General features: G+C 48.6%; 1 protein-coding gene across 1 annotated transcript in view; it reads right to left on the reverse strand.

Annotated features, from left to right (window-relative positions):
* The window catches only part of MSN (moesin), a 47,187-nt gene that overhangs the window by 13,158 nt on the left and 14,888 nt on the right, over window positions 1-19,141 (reverse strand). The window contains exon 2 of the mRNA XM_054169747.1: window positions 4,448-4,531. Coding sequence (XP_054025722.1) covers window positions 4,448-4,531 — 84 coding nt within the window. The remainder of the gene's footprint in view (window positions 1-4,447; window positions 4,532-19,141) is intronic.

The following is a 19,141-nucleotide window of genomic DNA, read 5'->3' on the forward strand; positions in this document are numbered from 1 at the left end:
ACACATCCCTGTGAAACTGGAGACAGTTTCTGTACCACTCAGCCACTCATTACACAAACAAGAGTTTGGGGGTTTGCTGGAGGAACCAGCCATGGTCCAGAGACTGCTGCTTTCTACCATGAAATTGCCATAGCAAGTTTTTGGTTCAGTGCTTTTGAGTGCTCCAGAGCAGTCTCACATATTTTAAACACATATTTTAAACTAGGTAGGACCTCATCAAGGCTAAAGTCTTGTCTACAGTCTCTTTCCTCACCAAGCTCAGAGACCAGCCACTTTTGCTTGAAACAGCTCCACTCAGCTGAAGTTACTCAAAAGTTAAGAGGGATTTGGTCAGCCTGTGTTGTAAGCTTTAGCCACCACAAAAGCAGAGACTGAGGAACTGGTACCATGCAGATCCATTAAACTCACTGCAGGAGATAAGCAAGCCACAGTAGGGCAAGGGAACTCAGAATCTTAGGAGCTCTGGCTCTTAAATCTGTAGGGTACTTAAGGAATAAAAAGTGTTAACCTCTCATGTGTAGGAAATACACAAAGCAAAGCAATGCTTTGAGCCCACCACTAGCAGCTGAGGAATGGGAGCAGAGTTCCTGGTTTTGCTAGCATGTCAGCAAGCACTGGAGCTCAGCAGCTGATGCTAAGGGGTACAGAGGCAAAGCTGCAGCAGACAGACAGTACAATCCTGTCTCAATTAATCCAGGTTTTGTCCATGCACACAAGCTTAAGCTTTTTTAAGCTAATGCTGTACAGTTACAAGTCTAGGGGTTGGGGTGTCCCAGGAACATCTCCAGTATAAGTCACATTACTGCAACAGCTATCAGCCCAGTTTTATTTCTACAGCCAGCTATTCTGGTGCAGAAGTCTACTTCAAACAGATCAGTAGAAGACCTTCATTGTTCTGTCACTACAAAAATCCACTTGGGAATTTAACCAACCAGAAGAAGAGGGAGATCTGCAAGCTTCTACCTCAAGCCCACTCATCTATTATTGCTATGGAACTTCAGGCTCAAACAGTTTCCCCCCTCATAAAGCTCCTATTTAGATGCAAGCTCTCTTCTAAATCCTATTCAGAGTTGTGTCATAATAATTACCTACTGTTATACAGAACAGGTGGAAACAAATGCTGCCTGAACAGCACCACGCACTGAGGAAACCCTGCTAATCCTTAGCAGGTTCCCTTTTGCTTAAGTCTGAAGACAGCTCAGACTGAAAGGCCACCCTAGGGCAAAAAGATGCATGGCATCTTCAAATTTTAGTGTGAAAGTCCACAAATCAGGTTTCACAGCAGAAGGTCAATGTGCTGCAACAGCAAAACCCTTAGGCTTGGTTTGTAGAGGAACTCTCTCTTCCCTCCAGAATATCACTGATGAAAGCAGCTCCTTTTCTAGAACCAGCACCATGCAGAAAACACTGAATTGGCAATTCCAGGAGCACAGAACCATTTAAGGAAGCTAGAAAGTGAACTTCACTCCTGCACACCCAGCATGGGACCCAAGACCAGCTCGGGATGGAAACTGAGAGGGAGCGAACAGGTATCAGTCAGACAGCAGTCACTGCTTAGTCCCCATCAGCAGTGTCAGCTCCAGACTATCCCTCTGCAGGAACTAATCCACTGAAATAGCTCAGCCATTTGAAACATGCTGGACACATGCCAGCTGACAGTATATTCAGAGCCCCATCTCCACACTACAGGCAGCAAGTTTAGTGTTTACTGTCAGCTCACTAGAGGCTCCCGTGTTTTGGTTTGGTCTTCAGTCGGTTCTTTATGCAGAGCTCAATAATCCCTTTGAGCATGTCCACACACAACACATAAAGAAAGGCAAATATTTCTTAAGTCTGACCATAAAGTCTCTTTTGTTACAGAAAGGAGCCTTGAATTTTCCATCCAAAAGATGATGGACAGACAACAGTCTGTGATGTATCTGCACTCAGAGACCAAGATGAGATGTTTCCTGCTGTGGCAGGAGCTGAATAGCTGCCTCCTTTGCAATTAGTTTCCTTAATTGTAAAGGGACAATGATTAGATTGCAGGGCAGAAAACAAAGCTGAGATTAGACTCCACTGTCACTCACAGAGCAGTAGCCACTAAAACTCCTCCTTCATGCTCAAAGTGGGAGGCTCAACATCCCCACATCTACGGCTGACTCCCTGCCTTACTGCTCACAGTGTTCTCAAGCCCTGGCAGAGGCTTAGCCTTTCTACCACCATCACTGTGGTGGTACCACACTAACACTGTTGTGCTAGGTCTTGGACTAATCATTTAGCCAAACTCTGAACATCTGCCACTGCTGAGGCTCCAGGGCATTTATTTCCTCATTACTCCTATCACTGCTCCACAAGGCAATCTCGTGTGCTAGGCAGTAGACAAGAGTCTAACCTTTATTCTGGCAAGTGTGATATATGGACAGTATAAAGAGATGGTGCCCACCAGACCTTTAGGAAATAGCAAATGTTTCATAGCCAGCTCCAAAATCCCCCTAACCCTCCCCACCGTTGCATTTCCTCTTCCACCTCCACCCACAACCTGATTTAGCTGAACTGAACGCTGCCTCGTTTGCATGATCACCTCGGGCTGCACCAGCAGCGGTTGTCTCCCTCTTCCCAAAGGGTTTGCTATGGAAAAAACCAAAGCTTCTGTTTAGAGAGGTGCCATGTGAGACACTGCAGGGAGGAGAGCAGGCAGCTGTTGGGAGAACATGACACAAAGGAGTGAAATCAATTACTAAGACAGGAAGAGTTCCCATGGTGGAAACATGATCTCAGAGGTAAACCTCGGAAGCCCAAGTTTGCCACCACAAGGTCAGTTTGTAGCAAAAGCTGCAGGTGGGCCAGGGCTGATTTTAGCAAAGTAAATAAATCACATGCAGGTTTAAAACCTTGGCTCCACTGGTATCACTTCTTAGCTCCTGGTACTTTGCTTGAACGACCCAAGAGGGGATTGGACGTGGCACTTGGTGCCATGGTCCAGTCATGAGGTCTGTGGTGACAGGTTGGACTGGATGATCTTTGAGGTCTCTTCCAACCTTGGTGATACTGTGACACCAAAAAACAGGTGCTGAAAGATAATCCTAGGAAGCTTGCTTGTGAAGAACAGTTCCCTCAAAAAACCCAGTCCAGCTTTTGATGAACTTGGGGCTCTGCCACCTCAGCTTCATGGGCACCTGTTCCCATGGACTAACTGTGGTGGACTTCCATGTTGCATGCAGAGTTTCTGGGGAGGATCCAGCTCTCACTTCTATCAATCAAATACTGTCAGATCTGAGGCCACACAGGGCCAAGATAAATAGGAACTACTATGTGGTAACACAGAGACAGCTGAGAGCTACACTGCAGCTTGGAGCTTTCCTGAAAGACCTCCTGCTTTCCCCATTGTGAAAAGATGCTCTCGTAGCAAAGCCTTGGGATCTCGCTCTACTCCCTCCATTTCAGGGCTGGGCTGCAAAGAGCAGTATAATATCTAGTGTTGAATCATCCAGCTAGGCATGAGAGAAAGTAGTAGTTTGTGGTTAAACATCTGGGGAAAGAAAAATTAAGTTTGCTGGCCCCAAATGAAATAGCTGACTTCTGTGGGTGGGTCAGCCCTTGAGTTTCTCTCTTCATGAAGATAGACACTATGCAGAGCTGGCCCCAGAACACTTAGCACTGCTGAACCACACCCATAGCTGACAGATCTGGGCTGGCAGTTCCTGCATCTTGTCATTAATCCAAGATTCATTTGACTTTGCTCTAAACCATGAATTTACTGTTCAGGTTTTCCTCCAAGTAGCAAATCCACAGCCTTCAGAGTTACAGCAGAGGAACACAGTGGAGACTGTCAAGGTTTCAACTGCTACAATTTGAGCAGCTGAGGAAAGGCATCAGCTTTGGGCTGCACATGCCTCCCTGCTTCTGTTTGGACTGAAGTAAAAGGATGTTTGCTTAGCCAGCAAAAGAAGCAGAGAAAAGCTGAGGCACCCAGGTGAAAACAGCTTAATTCAGTATCTTAAGACTTCTCTCAGGACCTTGATGGGACTATAGAACATCACATCAACTGCACTAAAGAACTGCAGAACCATTTGAAGTGGAGCTAAGCATCTCCTGGTTTAGAGACCAACTGCTCTGAAATCAATTCCACAATGGCTGCAAGACAGCCAACTGAGGACAGCTTACTAGCTCCCCTGTAAGACTTGCTCTGAATCATGGCTGCAGACACCTACTGATTTGCCATTATGATGAGCTACAGCACCAATTCAGTTCATTACAGGCAAGAATAGCTCCTAACACACTCTTGAAGATAAGAACATGCAATAGTTTGGACAAAATGTATAGTTTCTTACTACATTGAGTTCCCTCAGGGTTATTGCACAGACTGCTGCTGACATTAGAAAGCCTTCAGAAATGTTTTGCTGTGGCCTTCATATAATCACATCTGTATTGACTTTAGGTCTTCTGCAGCTCCTCCCACACTTACCTGATCAAAGAGTTGCTTCCCTGTAGTGTTGGGCTGGATGGCAAACTCCAGCTCAGCATCCATGGTGGTCACACGCACGCTGATCTGGAAGACAGAAAATGCAACGTTACAACGCTCCCCAAGGATGCAAACCAACATCTGCCACAGCCAGGGGCCAGCCCCCAAGCCTCCTTCACTGGAGTAGTTTCACCTCAAAGCTTAGTGTTAAATGTATCAGACTCTATTCACAACTCCTGATAGTTACTGCAAAGTATGGAAAGAAGTATAGCCAGGAGATTGAGAGAGGCGATTCTGCCACTTCACTCTGCTCTGTTAAGACCTCACCTGCAGAACTGCATCCAGCTCTGGAGCCCTCAACACAAGCACATGGACCTGATGGAGCAGGTCAAGAGAAGGGCCATGAAAATGATCAGGGGGCTGGAACATCTCTGCTACAAGGACAGGCTGAGGGAGCTGGGGGTGTTCAACCTAGATAAGAGAAGGCTCCAGGGAGACTTAAGAGCAGCCTTCTAGTACCTGAAGGAGGCTACAAGAAGGCTGCAGAGGGACTGCCTGCAAAGGCCTACAGTGATAGGATGAGGGACAATGGTTTGAAATTAGAGGAAGAGAGATTGAGATTGGATGTTAGGAACAAGTTCTGCACCATGAGGGGGGTGGAACACTGCAACAGGTTGCCCAGGGAGGTAGTTGAGGCCCCATACCTGGAGCTACGCAAGGTCAGACTCAACAAGGCTCTGGGCAACCTGCTCTGGTGGAGGATGTCCCTGTTCACTGCAGGGGGGTTGGACTAGATGACCTTTGGAGGGCCCTTCCAACCCAAACCATTCTCTGTAGATTCTTAGGGTAGATAGACCTAGTCCTGCCTGAACACAGATGCCTTAAGTTTTGGGCAGGCAAAGCAAGGAATGCTTGCAAGCACCCTGAGAATTCATTTCTACCTGCACACCTACCAACTGAAAAAAAGTAAGAGATTATTTCACAAATTCATGAACACAAGCTGCAGACATTTTAGATCAAACTCTTTTGATGCTTTTCCAGGAGAGCAAACATTCATTACCTGGAGTTGTGCAGATGAGCAGCAGTGCACCGAGCCCCAGCACGCAAGCCTTGCATTCATAGTTCTTTGTCAAGAGCCATTTATCCCACATCAACCGACCAGTGCAATCAATCCTCTTAACACACCCCACCAGCTTTCCAGGGGTAAAGGGGAAGGGGAATTATGCTGTGAACAGTTTCAGTAAGGCTAATTCACACTCACATACTATAAGCTAACCACATGACACTAGAGACCAAAAAAGCTAAAACAAGCAGAGAAGTATTCCAGGACCCACCAATACTGACATGATCACAGCCAGTTCTCATCCCTGTATTTCTACCAAGCACATGACAGATTTCACACCTAGTTTGCTACAAAATACAATAGAATATAGCATTAACCAGGTTGGAAGAGACCTTTGAGATCATTGAGCCCAACCTATCACCCAACACCATCTAATCAACTAAACCATGGCACCAAGCACTCCATCCAGCCTCTTCCTAAACACCTCCAGGGATAGTGACTCCACCACCTCCCTGGGCAGCACATTCCAATGGCCAATCACTCTTTCTATGAAGAGCTTCAGCAGCAGACTGCAAGAGAGCTACAACTGGTTTTCTTCAATAAGCAAGAAACCTTTTATTAATGAGTGCTGAAAGAGACCACTCCATTCAAACACATCTTGAAGTTTCCCAGAAGGTCTCCCCAGAAAAGGTGGCTCTGGGAAGACCTCAGGGCAGCCTTCCAGTGCCTGAAAGGGGCCTACAAGAAAGTCAGGAAGGGACATTTTACAAGGGCTTGTAGTGATAGAACTAGAGTGAATGTATTGAAACTTGAGGAAGGGGGATTTAGACTGGATATCAGGAAGACATTCCTTCCAGTGAGGGTGGGGAGACACTGGCAAAGGTTGCCCAAGGAAGTTGTGGATGCCCCCACCCTGAAGGTGTTCAAAGCCAGGCTGGATGAGGCCTTGAGCAGCCTGGTCTAGTGGAAGGTGTCTCCCATGGCAGGGGGGTTTGAACTAGATGATCTTTAAGGTCCCTTCCAACCTAAACCATTCTATGAATGAATGAAGCAGCCTACTTGAGCCTAAGCACAGCACCATTCTGTACTCATCTCCTTGAGATGAGCCTAAAGGCTTTCTTCTGTTAAGTTTAGCTAAAAATCTAAGCATATTCCATAAGAGGTTAAAGGCTCAGGGCAGCAAAGCTGAAGTCAAGAGTGGCAGTTCTAATTTAGACATTATTGGAACAAGAATATGAACAGGCAGACAAGAAACAAATTGGATTTGAAACTCTATGAATCTTCTAATGCAGTGAAATCAAACTGAGGGAAAGCTCTCTCACAGAAGCAGCAAGAACAAGCAACCTGAAGTCTGAAGCAATCAAGCTTTGTTTAAATTTAGCAGCTTTCAAGAGCATGCAGTTGCCTTCAGTTCTCTTGCTCTACCTTCTCAAAATGCCTCTCCTCAGATGCCAGATGTTGACAAGGCTTATTTCACAGGGCTTTAACGAGCCACCAATGCAGCTGCTCACTACAAGGACTGAGCGCTCCCCAGAACAGCTTTGTTACTGATATTTAGCAGTCTGTTCTACCAGGAAAGTGCTGGCTTGTAGGTCTGACTTGCCCAGCACGCCTACCAGTGAGAGTAAAGCTGTCCACAAGACATTAAACAAACCATTAAGCAACGAGGTGCTTTGTTTAAAGTCCTCTCTGTTCAGCTAACACACAAATGTGCCAGCTACCAGGGAAGAAAAAGTCTTTCTGCTCCACTGTGTGTGGATCAAAAACAGTAGCTGCACTTGGCTGATACCATCTGTAGAGCTGATGGAAGGCTGAAGTATCTGAGCACAGAGGAAGCACCCAAAAAAATCAGAAGTGAAACACTTGTGGCAGCTCTGTGCCCCTATAGCTTTTAAGCTGCTCAGAGCAATCAGACCTTAACATTCAAAATAAAGCTGCTTCAATAGGTATCCTCAGAGGGCATGCAGAATATACATGTAAGCCTCACATCTTTGTTAGCACAGTGAAACACAGCCCCATGCCAGAGCCAGCAAAACTCCTTCATTGTCCCTCACTTAAAAAATGTACTTCATCCACCGAACCAGTTATCATCTTGCCATTACTACATTCAGTAGGAAGAGACACAGAGATACTTTTCCCTCCCTCCCCCCCCCCAGCCAGTAGAAACCCTGCTGTCCTCAAGATGAGTAGTAGTGTAAGATTTAGGAGCACAAACAGTTGAATGAGGTGTTCCTCCTCCTCTGCTCTGCCCTAGTGAAGCTGTATCTGGGATACTGTGTCCAGTTCTGGGCCCCTCAGTTCAAGAAGGGCCTCAGGGGAACCGCTTGAAAGAGTCCAGCACAGCCACAAAGATGCTGAAGGCAGTGGAACACCTCCCTGCTGAGGACAGGCTGAGGGAGCTGAGGCTCTTTAGCTTGGAGCAGAGGAGCCCGAGGGGTGACCTCATGTTAATAAAGATGTGCAAGGCAGCGCTGGGAGGACAGAGCCAGGCTCTGCTCAGGGATGTCCAATGACAGGACAAGGGGCAATGGATACAAGTTGGAGCAGAGGAGGTTCCATGCGAGCAGGAGAGAAAACTTTGTGAGGGTGACAGTTCTATGTTGGCTCTGTTGGAAGCACATAAGACCCTTAATGGGAAGGTCGTGAGATCAAGCCTGCAGTGGGCACTAGTGTCCTCCCTACTCTAGTCATGCGGTCTGTGGTGACAGGTTGGACTCGATGATCTTTGAGGTCTCTTCCAACCTTAGTGATACTGAATACTGAATCCTGGAGCAGGCTGCCCAGGGAAGCTGCGGAGTCTCCTCCTCTGAGGACATTCAAAACCTGCCTGGATGCATTCCTGGGTGACCCTACACTACCTGACCCAGCTCTGGCTGATGTTCGGAGGTCCCTGCCAACCCCTAACGCGGTGCCTGAATGGGGGCGGCGCCGGTGGGTTGAGCCGGCGCTATTTTTGCCGAGAGCCTGAGCTAAGACAGCGCAGGAAACGAGCTTGTGCTTTGGCCAACCACACCCCGGGCGCGCCAGCTTCCCCCGGCTCAGGCGCGGCGGAGCGCACCCGCGGCGCGCCGCTCGGAACGGGCGGCGGGGCTGGGGGAGGCAGCGCGCTGGGCGCTGCTGGGGGCATTTCAAACACCCCCTTCTCCAAGTAGTTTATACTGTGCTGAGATGTTAGCTCGATGTAAAATTGAGCTTTGTTAAGCCTCATTAGTGCTGACACAACATAAAAGATTTCTCCCTCCCCCCAGCCCCTATCTGACCAAGTCAGGGATTTATGGGTTGGGTTTTTTTTAGCCATTTGTGAACTGGAAAAAAAACAACCCACAAAGTGAGGTTTCTACCATTTCAGGTGGTGGGAGGCACTTCTCTCCATTCCCAGTTAGTTGATAAGAGGCCTGAGAATGCTCCAGAGCAGATGTACCAAGTGTTTTGTTTCATTTCAGGAGGCAGTGTACTGGCACACAAACACAAATCAGTTCTCCCAGCATGCAAAAACTGCTGAAGGACCAAGCACTAGGGAAGCTTTGCCCTGAAAAGAGGCCCAGGGGCCACCTCACCCTGAGCAATTGGGGTTTTTACTGATTCAAAATGCTCTCTGTCAGCAGCTCAGAGATCTACAGGCTGCTGTGATCTCTACCTGACAAGTGCATGCCAGGCACTGCATGTTTGTCTTCATCCTCATTGACTTGAAGTCCCACTTTTAGTAAAGCCACTTCACCACTCAGCATTCACAGCCAACTTGTGCCCAACACAGATGTTACACAGCCAAAGTGCTGTAGATTCATAGAATGGGTTGGAAAGGACCTCCAAAGGTCATCCAGTCCAGCCCCCCTGCAGTCAGCAGGGACATCCTCCACTACAGCAGGTTGCTCAGAGTCTTGTCACACCTGACCTTGAGTATCTTCAGGGATGGGGCCTCAGCTACCTCCATAGGCAACCTCTTCCAGTGTTCCACCACCCTCAAGGTAAAGAGCTTGTTCCTAAAATCCAATCTAAATCTACTCTTCTCCAATTTCAATCCATTGTCCCTCATCCTATCACTCCAGGCTTTTGGAAACAGTCCCTCTCCAGCCTTCCTGTAGGCCCCCTACACCAAAAGGAAGCCAGCATGTTCCAGTCCCATCATAATTCCATCTCATCCCTTCAGAACTGCCCCACCCAAACACTCCTAAACTATTTAATTCATCATCAATGCTTATGCTAAGACAAGCCTCCAGATTCATTAGCATTAAGCTTTTATGCTTTGTAGTCTTACACCCTCTAGAGAGGTTTCCCTAGGTTTGACAGCTGCCAGCAGCACGCTTGCCATTCAGGTTGAAAAGAAAGTGCTCCTCAGTAAGGTAACCAGCTTGAACCCCTGAGCACATACAAATCCAACTCCATCAGTCCAGAGAGGCAAGGTGCACAGTGCTGAGACATAAGGGATAGAACTAAATACCATGAGAAAAATGGCATTGCCCTCCAGGGATCAGACAGAGAAGAGAAGGCTCCGAGGGGACCCCATTGTGGCCTTCCAGTATCTGAAGGGGGCTACAAGAAGGCTGGGGAGGGATTTCTCAGGATATCAGGCAGTGATAGGACTAGGGGCAATGGAATGAAGCTGGAGGTGGGGAGATTCAGGCTGGATGTGAGGAAGTTCTTCACCATGAGAGTGGTGAAGCCCTGGAATGGGTTGTCCAGGGAGGTGGTTGAGGCCCCATCCCTGGAGGTGTTTAAGCCCAGGCTGGATGAGGCTCTGGCCAGCCTGATCTAGTGTGGGGTGTCCCTGCCCATGGCAGGGGGGTTGGAACTAGATGATCCTTGTGGTCCCTTCCAACCCTGACTGATACTATGACCTTGTGGTCCACAGCAGCAGCAGCACTCACACCCCGGTACACCACACTCCTCTTCCAAAATCTAAGTAAACTTCTGTCTGAAACTTTGAGCACTCAGAAGGTGTCTTTAGAGGACTTGCTGGGTTTCATCATTAATACCCCCCTAACAGCCATTTCTACTCAAATTCTATTTAAAGCAATTCATGGAGCATTTATAATGCACTCGCTGCTGCACCCCAGTGCACACAGCCCCTTTAAACTGTGCCCTCTAAACTTAGATCTGAAACCAGCAGAAGTTTTACCCTAGTAGGTGGCCTCAAAAAAAAAACCCAACAACCTTCTTTTGTCTTTCTATCACCATTTAATATTTTGCATGCAGAACTATCAGTCTAGGAAAAGCTTCCAGGGGAAGCTTCCACTCTGCACATTTCAACAGGGAAATTCACACCAAGACAAAAGGCTCGAGAAAAGAAGCCCATGAAATGATCAAGGGAAAAAAAAACACCACAAGAAGCAGCCCATATTTAACTGATTCATTTCATAACACCTACAGGAAAGAGCCCAGAAACCTAGCAACTCTTCCTCTTCTCTATTTGAGGAATTACCATTGTTCTACCATTCTAAGCACAGCTAAAGATTGCCCCTACCAGAGCATATGAAAAGAGCTTCCTGCTGCCAAGGACAGTGTTGTGGTGAGGGCAAGACCTTCTGCACAGACAGAACCTCTTGCGTGGAAGAGGCTGTTCCACCCCTAGAGCAGCTGCAAATAAAGCTCCTTTTGATAGGCAAAAGCTTTCACAAGCTCCAGGACAGCACCAGCCTTCTCCCATGGTTTGTAGCAGACCACAGCAGGCAAGCTGAAAACACAGTGGCACCAAGCACCTACTTGTAACATCTTCCCAGAGCTTTTAACATTGCTTCTCTCATTACCTCATATCAATAAGGCTCAGAGGAGACCTTATTGCTATCTACAACTACCTGAAGGGAGGTTGTAGCCAGGTGGGGGTTGCTCTCTTTTCCCAAGCAACCAGCACTAGAACAAGAGGACACAGTCTCAAGCAGTGCCAGGGGGGGTTTGGGCTGGATGTTAGGAAGAAATTCTTCACAGAAAGAGAGCTTGGCCATTGGGATGTGCTGCCCAGGGAGGTGATGGAGTCACCACCACTGGAGGTGTTTAAGAAGAGACTGGATGAGGCACTTGGTGCCATGGTTCAGTTGATTAGGTGCTGTTGGATGATTGGTTGGACTCTATCTCAAAGGTCTTTTCCAACCTGGTTAATTCTATGTAAGTTTCACTTTCTGCCCCACTGAGATTCCCACTAAGTTGTACTAGAAGCAATCACCACCAGTTATCTTCCAAGGTGTCTGAGTGAACCCTACTTATCACTTGCTGTAACTAGCTCCTAGCCTGAGCATCTGGAGCTGCACATGGGCAGGACAAACAGGAAGGAGCAAGGCTCACAGGAGGTAACGGATGTGTAACTTGTACCAGCGCCCCAGCACGCGGAGCGGCGTGAGAGGCAGAACAGACAATTCCATCTGGCGTGAGCTGAGACAGGAACAGAGCACTAGGAAATTCATGCCAGAATAATAGGGAGAGTCAGCACAACAGAATCAACCTCTGCAAAACCCTGACCCTGAGCTAAAGCTTCTTTCCTCCCTGGATTTCCTGAATGCAGGGAAGCTGTTATGCCCGGCTGCTGCGGGGGCTTGGAGTTTCAGACACTTGTGCTTCCCAGGTTCAAGGCACCAGGGGGACTATTTCTGGAGAAAGTGGCCTAGGGAACAGTCATACTTTATTGTTCATTTGACTGTTACAGAACAGCAGTAAGTTCAGCTGAAAAGAAACTACAGGCCACCCTTTATAGACCCTCTGAGCTATACAGGGCACCAGTTCACCCAGCAGTTACTGCAGGTGAAGGTACTACTCCGATACCATGCATCAGTTCCAACAGCTCTGACCAGAGAAGCACAGCAAATCCAGCTGGAGTTACATGAACTCTGAATTCTTGTAAGACACCCCAACAATCTAAAAAATGCTCCCATTTTCTTGCTTTCAGCAAGATTGGAATAGAATTAACCAGGTTGGAAAAGACCTTGGAGACCATTGAGTCCAATCCGTTACCCTACACTATCTACTGAACCATGGCACCAAGCACCCCAGCCAGTCTCTTCTTAAATACCTCCAGGGATGGTGACTCCACCACCTCCCTGGGCAGCACATTCCAATGGCCAATCTTTCTGTGATGAACTTCTTCCTAACATTCAGCCTAAACCTCCCCTGGCACAGCTTGAGACTGTGTCCTCTTATTCTGGTGCTGGCTGCCTGGGAGAGGAGACCAACCCCCACCTGGCTACAACCTCCCTTCAGGTAGTTGTAGACAGCAAGAAGGTCTCCCCTGAGCCTCCTCTTCTCCAGGCTAAGCAACCCCAGCTCCCTCAGCCTCTCCTCACAGGGCTGTGCTCCAAACCCCTCCCCAGCTTTGTTGCCCTTCTCTGGACACCTTCCAGCAACTCAACATCTTTCCTAAACTGAGGGGCCCAGAACTGGACACAGGACTCAAGGTGTGGCCTAACCAGTGCTGACAGTACAGCAGGAATTGGTCCCCTGTCCCTTAAGAGAGACAAGTGTTTTCAGGAGCTAAGATGCTCCCCAGGGCTGTGCTTCACCTCTCCACACCGAGCAGGCAGCGCGGCTCCGTTGTGAGGACAGGAGGCACACACAGACCTGCTCAGCGCTGCGGGTCCTGGTGCTGTGCACAGCCTCAGAGAGCACCAGCAGCAATGCCCCCCACCTGCAGCAGCAGCAGCAATACTCACAGACATCTGGCTCCTCCTGAGTGCCAGCACTCTGCGAAACAGGCCTGGCTCCTCTGTGGCAGGGTGAGGCTGGAATCGGGTCATGTGAAAGCGCTTGCAATTTCTAAAGGGATTACACTTCATTAAACCAAGCCCCCTTCCCCCAGTCTTAAAGGGCCTTTTCATACCCCTAAGCTCATCAGGCAACAGAACAGCAGCAGGTACACCTCCAGCACCAGCCCTGGCCCTGCAGCCCCCAGAGAGAGCGTTAGTCCTCCCTGGAGCTCCACACCACCTTCCTCCCCGCTCTGCTGCAGACACAGCACTCCACTCAACCACGGCACCTGTGAGAGCACTATGGCCAGGGAAAGCACCCCTCATTTCCCACCCCACTATGGCAATTTGAATGAAGTCACCAAAGTGTAGCAGAGGAGGAAGCTTGCTCACCTTCAATGCACTTGATACCAGTGAGCCAGAAGTACAGCTTCTGAGCTGTAGAGGACATGTTATAGGATCACCCTTACAGGCACTGCCTGTCTTGGCCTTATCCTGGTGCCTCACTACAGCCTGCAGCAGCCACTCACCCCTTTAAAGAATCCCTGGCAATTCCAGTGCAAAGCCTCAAGGCAGAGCTGATGTTACAGGAAAAAAAAACCCCAAACACCTGAGCCTCTCTGCAGATGCATCTTTTAGTCATCTTATGCTAGGGCTAAAAATGGACACAAGCAAAGATCATTATCTGCTTTATCTGGTGAAGTGATTTCATTCTCATGATTGTTGTAAGAAGGAGGAAAAACTAATTAAGTAAAATCACACTTTCTCCACCCATCCTCTGTTCTCTTTGCACATTTGACAGCACAGTACCTAAGCTTATTTTGCAGAAGCAGTTGTCAGTTATTCATCTGGGGCTATTTTTCATGTCATTTCCGACTGAGGCAGACAGATAGGGAGCTGACTGCACCTTACAGAAACACACAGCTTAGAGATGCAGCCCAGCTCTCTGCACCTGCTGCATGTTGAGGTGTAACACAGGACAGTCAGCTAAAGATTGTGGAACAGACTTCTGAAGGTGCTGAGATCACAGAATCAGAAGGGACCTCAAAAGATTGAGTCCAACCCCCCCTCTGCAGAGCAGCATCTCCTAGAGCAGGTCACACAGGATTGCATCCAGGGAGGTTTTGAGTTAGCTCCAGAGAGATACTCTGGGCAGCTTGCTCCAGGGCTCTGCCACCCTCACAGTGAAGAAGTTTTTCCTTATGTTCAAGTGGAAGCTCCTCAGTTCCAGCTTGCACCCTATGATGATGCCTAAGGACCTTGCAGCTTCCTGCCTTTCTTAGGTGTGAAGGTACCTTATGCACCCAGCCACCATTTAAAACTAGCTCAACATTACAAACTTCAGACTGCTTTGCATGAAACAAGGCACACATGGCTGTCATTAAAGCACACACACACACAAAAGCCAACTGGTACAGTCAGACTCAGCAAGAAATGGCAGGTTACAGTTAAACTGCATCCACTGTTACACTGAATTCCATAGACTGGCGTCATTTGCTGAGGGAGATTTCAGTTTGTCTCTATAATGAAACTAAATTAAAAGCCACCTTGCAGAGGAAGGACAGGCTGCTCTGCCAGCAGCCAGTGGCAAAAGGAGCAAGGAACTGGGTACTCCAAACTCAGTTATCAAGCTTAATCACTGTTTGAGCTCAGCTCAGTAGAGACATCAAGAACTGTAGGCTAAAACACTGTAGGCTCCACTTACATACACATATATATTTGCTGGCCTGCTTCCTTATCTCCCCTTATACCCACAAAGGATGGGGGAAAATCCTACATCTATGACACACACATGACTAGGCTCCAGGCCAAAAGCATGAGGAACTGGCAGCATCCTCCAGATTCCTCTGCAAACTGCATATTGCTGCTGCCTGACCTAGAGATCACAAATGTCATCCAAGTCCTCAAGGAGAGCCCACAGCCACTGGATTTATGTGCAGAGCCCTGTAGCCACATGTGCAATATACTGCTCAACCCTAAGTATATGATGGGGCCACGAGGATGAGCAGAGGGCTGGAGCACCTCTCCTATGAGGACAGACTGAAGGAGTTGGGGCTGTTCAGTCTGGAGAAGAGAAGGCTCTGAGGTGACCTCATTGTGGCCTTCCAGTATCTGAAGGGGGCTACAAGAAGGCTGGGGAGGGACTTCTCAGGATCTCAGGGAGTGATAGGACTAGGGGGAATGGAATGAAGCTGGAGGTGAGGAGGAAGTTCTTCACCAGGAGAGTGGTGAAGGCCTGGAATGGGTTGTCCAGGGAGGTGGTTTGGACCCCATCCCTGGAGGTGTTTAAGCCCAGGCTGGATGAGGCTCTGGCCAGCCTGATCTAGTGTGAGGTGTCCCTGCCCATGGCAGGGGGGTTGGAACTGGATGATCCTTGTGGTCCCTTCCAACCCTGACTGATACTATGATATGTGTATTAATAAGGTCACTTAAAAAACAATCCTTCCCTCCCCCCCCCAAAAAAAGGGGCAAGACAAAACCCCAAACTCCACCCAAAACACCCAACAAACTGCATCATTTAAAAATCAAGTGGCAGATAGGGCTGAGCAGCATCCCATCAGTAAGATCTCATCCTTGGGTCGGTATTTGAGCTAAAAAGAAGACAAAAATCACTTGAATTGCAGCATGATTATCATACACAAGCAAGGTGGCTGCATGATCCATTGAAGGAAAGCTGGGAGGAGGCACCACCAGCTGATACCCCAGAAGAACAGACAGTTCTGTTGGCTCTGCTGCCCTTCAAAGCCATGCAAGGTGCTGAGCTGTGCCCAGGTTCTGCTGCAGCACAGGCTGGTCTGAGGCAGAGCCCTCTTCTCACACCAGCCCCAGCAGCAAGCCTGCTCAGGGAAGCAATCAGGCTAAATCTAACTAGATTTGTGCTCACGTGCTCTTAGTCCTTTCCTGTGAAGCAGCACAGCAGCAAGCCAGCTTAGATTCAGAAACTGCTGTGGAGCCACACCTTAAGCTAAGTCACATTACAGCTGTGTCCCTCCCTCCACCTCCACTGGTTGCTCTTAGTTACCACCGAGGCAAGATGGCTTTATGTGGGCAGCAAGCTGCAGCTTTCACCCAGCTTCAGAAGCAGCCAAGCTGCTGGGGATGACAAGAGGAAAAAGCTGCCACAGGAAGCGAGCCACAGTGACAGGAAGACAGAGTTCACAGCTTTGGAGTCTGCTTGCAGAAGGTGAGAAAGGGTGGAGGAGGGAGCCAGACACGGCCTCTGACACAAGAGTGCATCTGACACTGATCCCACTTCAGCAGAGACAACCAAGGAGGTATTGCCATTGCAGAGAGTGCCCTGCCCATAGCTTCCAGTAAAACTCACCCTGACAGCACTGATTTATCAGCACAGGGCATGGGAGCAGCTATGCTGCAGGTTTCCCACCTCCAGTGGTTAACATGGAAGCTTTCAGAAGTAAGCCTATCCCATGTGGGGCTTGGAAGAGCAGAAAATGTCTGTCTTCTGTAACAAAGGGGTTCAAAACAAACCAATTCTGGGTCCACTCCCAACAGCATCTTCCACACAAGTTTTCTGGCAGGGTTTAGAGCTGGCATTGTAGCCACAGACTCACAAATTGGAGAGACTCTCAAGTTGGAGAGGACCCTCAAGGGTCATCTTGTCCAACCTCCCTGCAGTGAGCAAGGACCACCTCTTGAAAAGGTTAAGGAGAAGAGATTTGACTTGAGGTGGCTCCAAAAAGCTGAAGCAGTCTGCTTCAAAAAGGAAACCAAAGTGATTTATCCTAACATAAACCCTGTCATACTGCAGTGTCAAGAGCCCCAAATATGTATTTGTCTGGCTGTTAAGAGGCTATTTTGAAGTGAATTTGGATTGCTCATCTCCCAGTGATAGGGAAAATAAAATTCCTCCATGCAGCCAGTGGTAAACAGGAATGTTACCATGGAGAAGAAAAGAAGGGGGGGAAATAACTGAATATTATTTCCCTGAAAGACTCTTGCTGAAAAGGAAAAGGTAATGCCTCCAGAGAGGAGCAGCACAGCAGTGTTTGGTGGCTTTCTGGTTCTCAAGACCAAGCGTGAGAGCCACAACCACCTTCACGTTGAAGCCTACCTCTGCAACTGATCCATACCTACTATTCAACAGGGTCTGAGTACAAGGTAACCAAGCAGAGACTGGGGAAGCTCTCCTTGAAAGGCATGTCCTCCTTGCAAGCCTCCAGGAAGGCTGGAGAGGGACTGCTTCCAAAGGGCTGCAGTGATAGGAGAAGGAGCAATGGTTTGAAAGTAGAGAAAAGGAGATTTAGATTGGATGTTAGAATAGAACAGAACAGACAGGAAGAGACCTTCAAGATCATCGTGTCCAGCCTATCATCCAACACCACCTAATCAACTAAACCATGCAACCAAGCACTCTGCACCATGAGGGTGGTGGAACACTGCAACAGGTTGCCCATGGAGGTGGTTGAGGTCCCATCTTTGGATCTATTCAAGGTCAGGCTCAACAAGGCTCTGAGCAACCTGCTCTAGCGGATGATGTCCCTGCTGACTGCAGTGGGGTTGGACCATCCTCATGGTGCAGAACTTGTTCCTAACATCCAATCTAAATCTACTCTTCCCTCATTCCAAACCACTGCCCCTCATCCTATCACAGCAGACCTTTGCAAACAGTCCCTCTGCAGCCTTCTTACAGGCCCCATTCAGGTACTGGCAGGTCACTATTGTGTCTCCCTGGAGCCTTCCCTCCCCGGGCTGAACAACCCCAGCTCCCCCAACCTATCCTCATAGCAGAGGTGTTCCAGCCCCCTGATCATTTTCATGGCCTTCCTCTGGACCTGCTCCATCATGTCCATGTCCTTCCTGTGATGAGGGCTGCAAAGCTGGAACACAGTACTGCAGGTGTGGTCTCACCAGAGCAGAGCAGCGTGGCAGAATCACCTCATTGCATTAGTGGCCTGATTTGGGCAGGCAGCTTTTTCAGGAATACAAGTTCCACTTTATCAAGAGGATTACTACCAAGTTATTCATTCAAAACAATCAAAAGGGAATTCCCCTACCCCCAACACAGGACTGCTTCCAAAAATCATTCAGACATGCTTCCAAACTAAAGCTCCTTGAGCACAATTCCTTCCTTTTCAACCCAGCAGACAGTAAGGAGTCACATCCTACCGGTGGGGTTTCAAAACCCCCGACTGCCAGCAGCTCGCCACCCTGCCTGGAGGGCAAACAAGTTTCAGTTTGATAAAAGGAGTTGGGAGAGGAGAGCACCGAGCCAGCAGAAAGGGAAAAAGAGCCCTGGGTGGATCCCCACCCTTGCAGTCAAGTTCCGATGCTCCTGTGCCATTTATTACACAACTCACAACCTTGTGCAATGGATCAATTCCTCTATTTTTGCCATTTCCTTTCTCATAAATAGATTCCTTCGTGCACCTCCCTTTGCTTTCCTGTAGCTGCTCCCAGCCATTAACGCGGCCATCTGCTACTTCTCCGGCGCTAGTTTGAAGAGGCCCCTCAACTAAAGTCACTATTTTTGTACCCGTTGTTTGAGCCGCTGAAGAGAGAGAACATCCTTTGGTGGTCAAAACACAGCAGGGGACTAGAAATAAGTAAACAAACCCCGGGGGCAAAAAGCTCCTCTTCCACAACAGCTGGGTCAGGAAGTAACACTTGAAGCCGAATCTACCCATATGCAAGTTGCTAGCGCTCGGCTTCGACACTCCGGGAAGCTTTGGGATTTGTTTTCAGCTCTGGTTTGCAAACACTCGTTTGTTTGGTGCCTGTGAGAGGGTGCTGCTCTCTGGAGAAATAGTACATGCCTGTTACAGCCTCTGCACGCCAATAGCAGGGCTGGCAGTTGTACTTCGCATGTCAGACCTTAACCACATCCCCGGCTAAAGCTCTTCGACTTCAAGGCAGTCAGCAGGGCAGCAGGGGTGTGGGAAATGCCAGCAGCGGTACGGCTGACATTCCTCACAGCTCCTGTGTGCCCCTCCTAGGCCATCCTACTCA

Source organism: Dryobates pubescens, chromosome 18 (genome assembly GCF_014839835.1).
Source record: "Dryobates pubescens isolate bDryPub1 chromosome 18, bDryPub1.pri, whole genome shotgun sequence".
NCBI lineage: Eukaryota > Metazoa > Chordata > Aves > Piciformes > Picidae > Dryobates > Dryobates pubescens.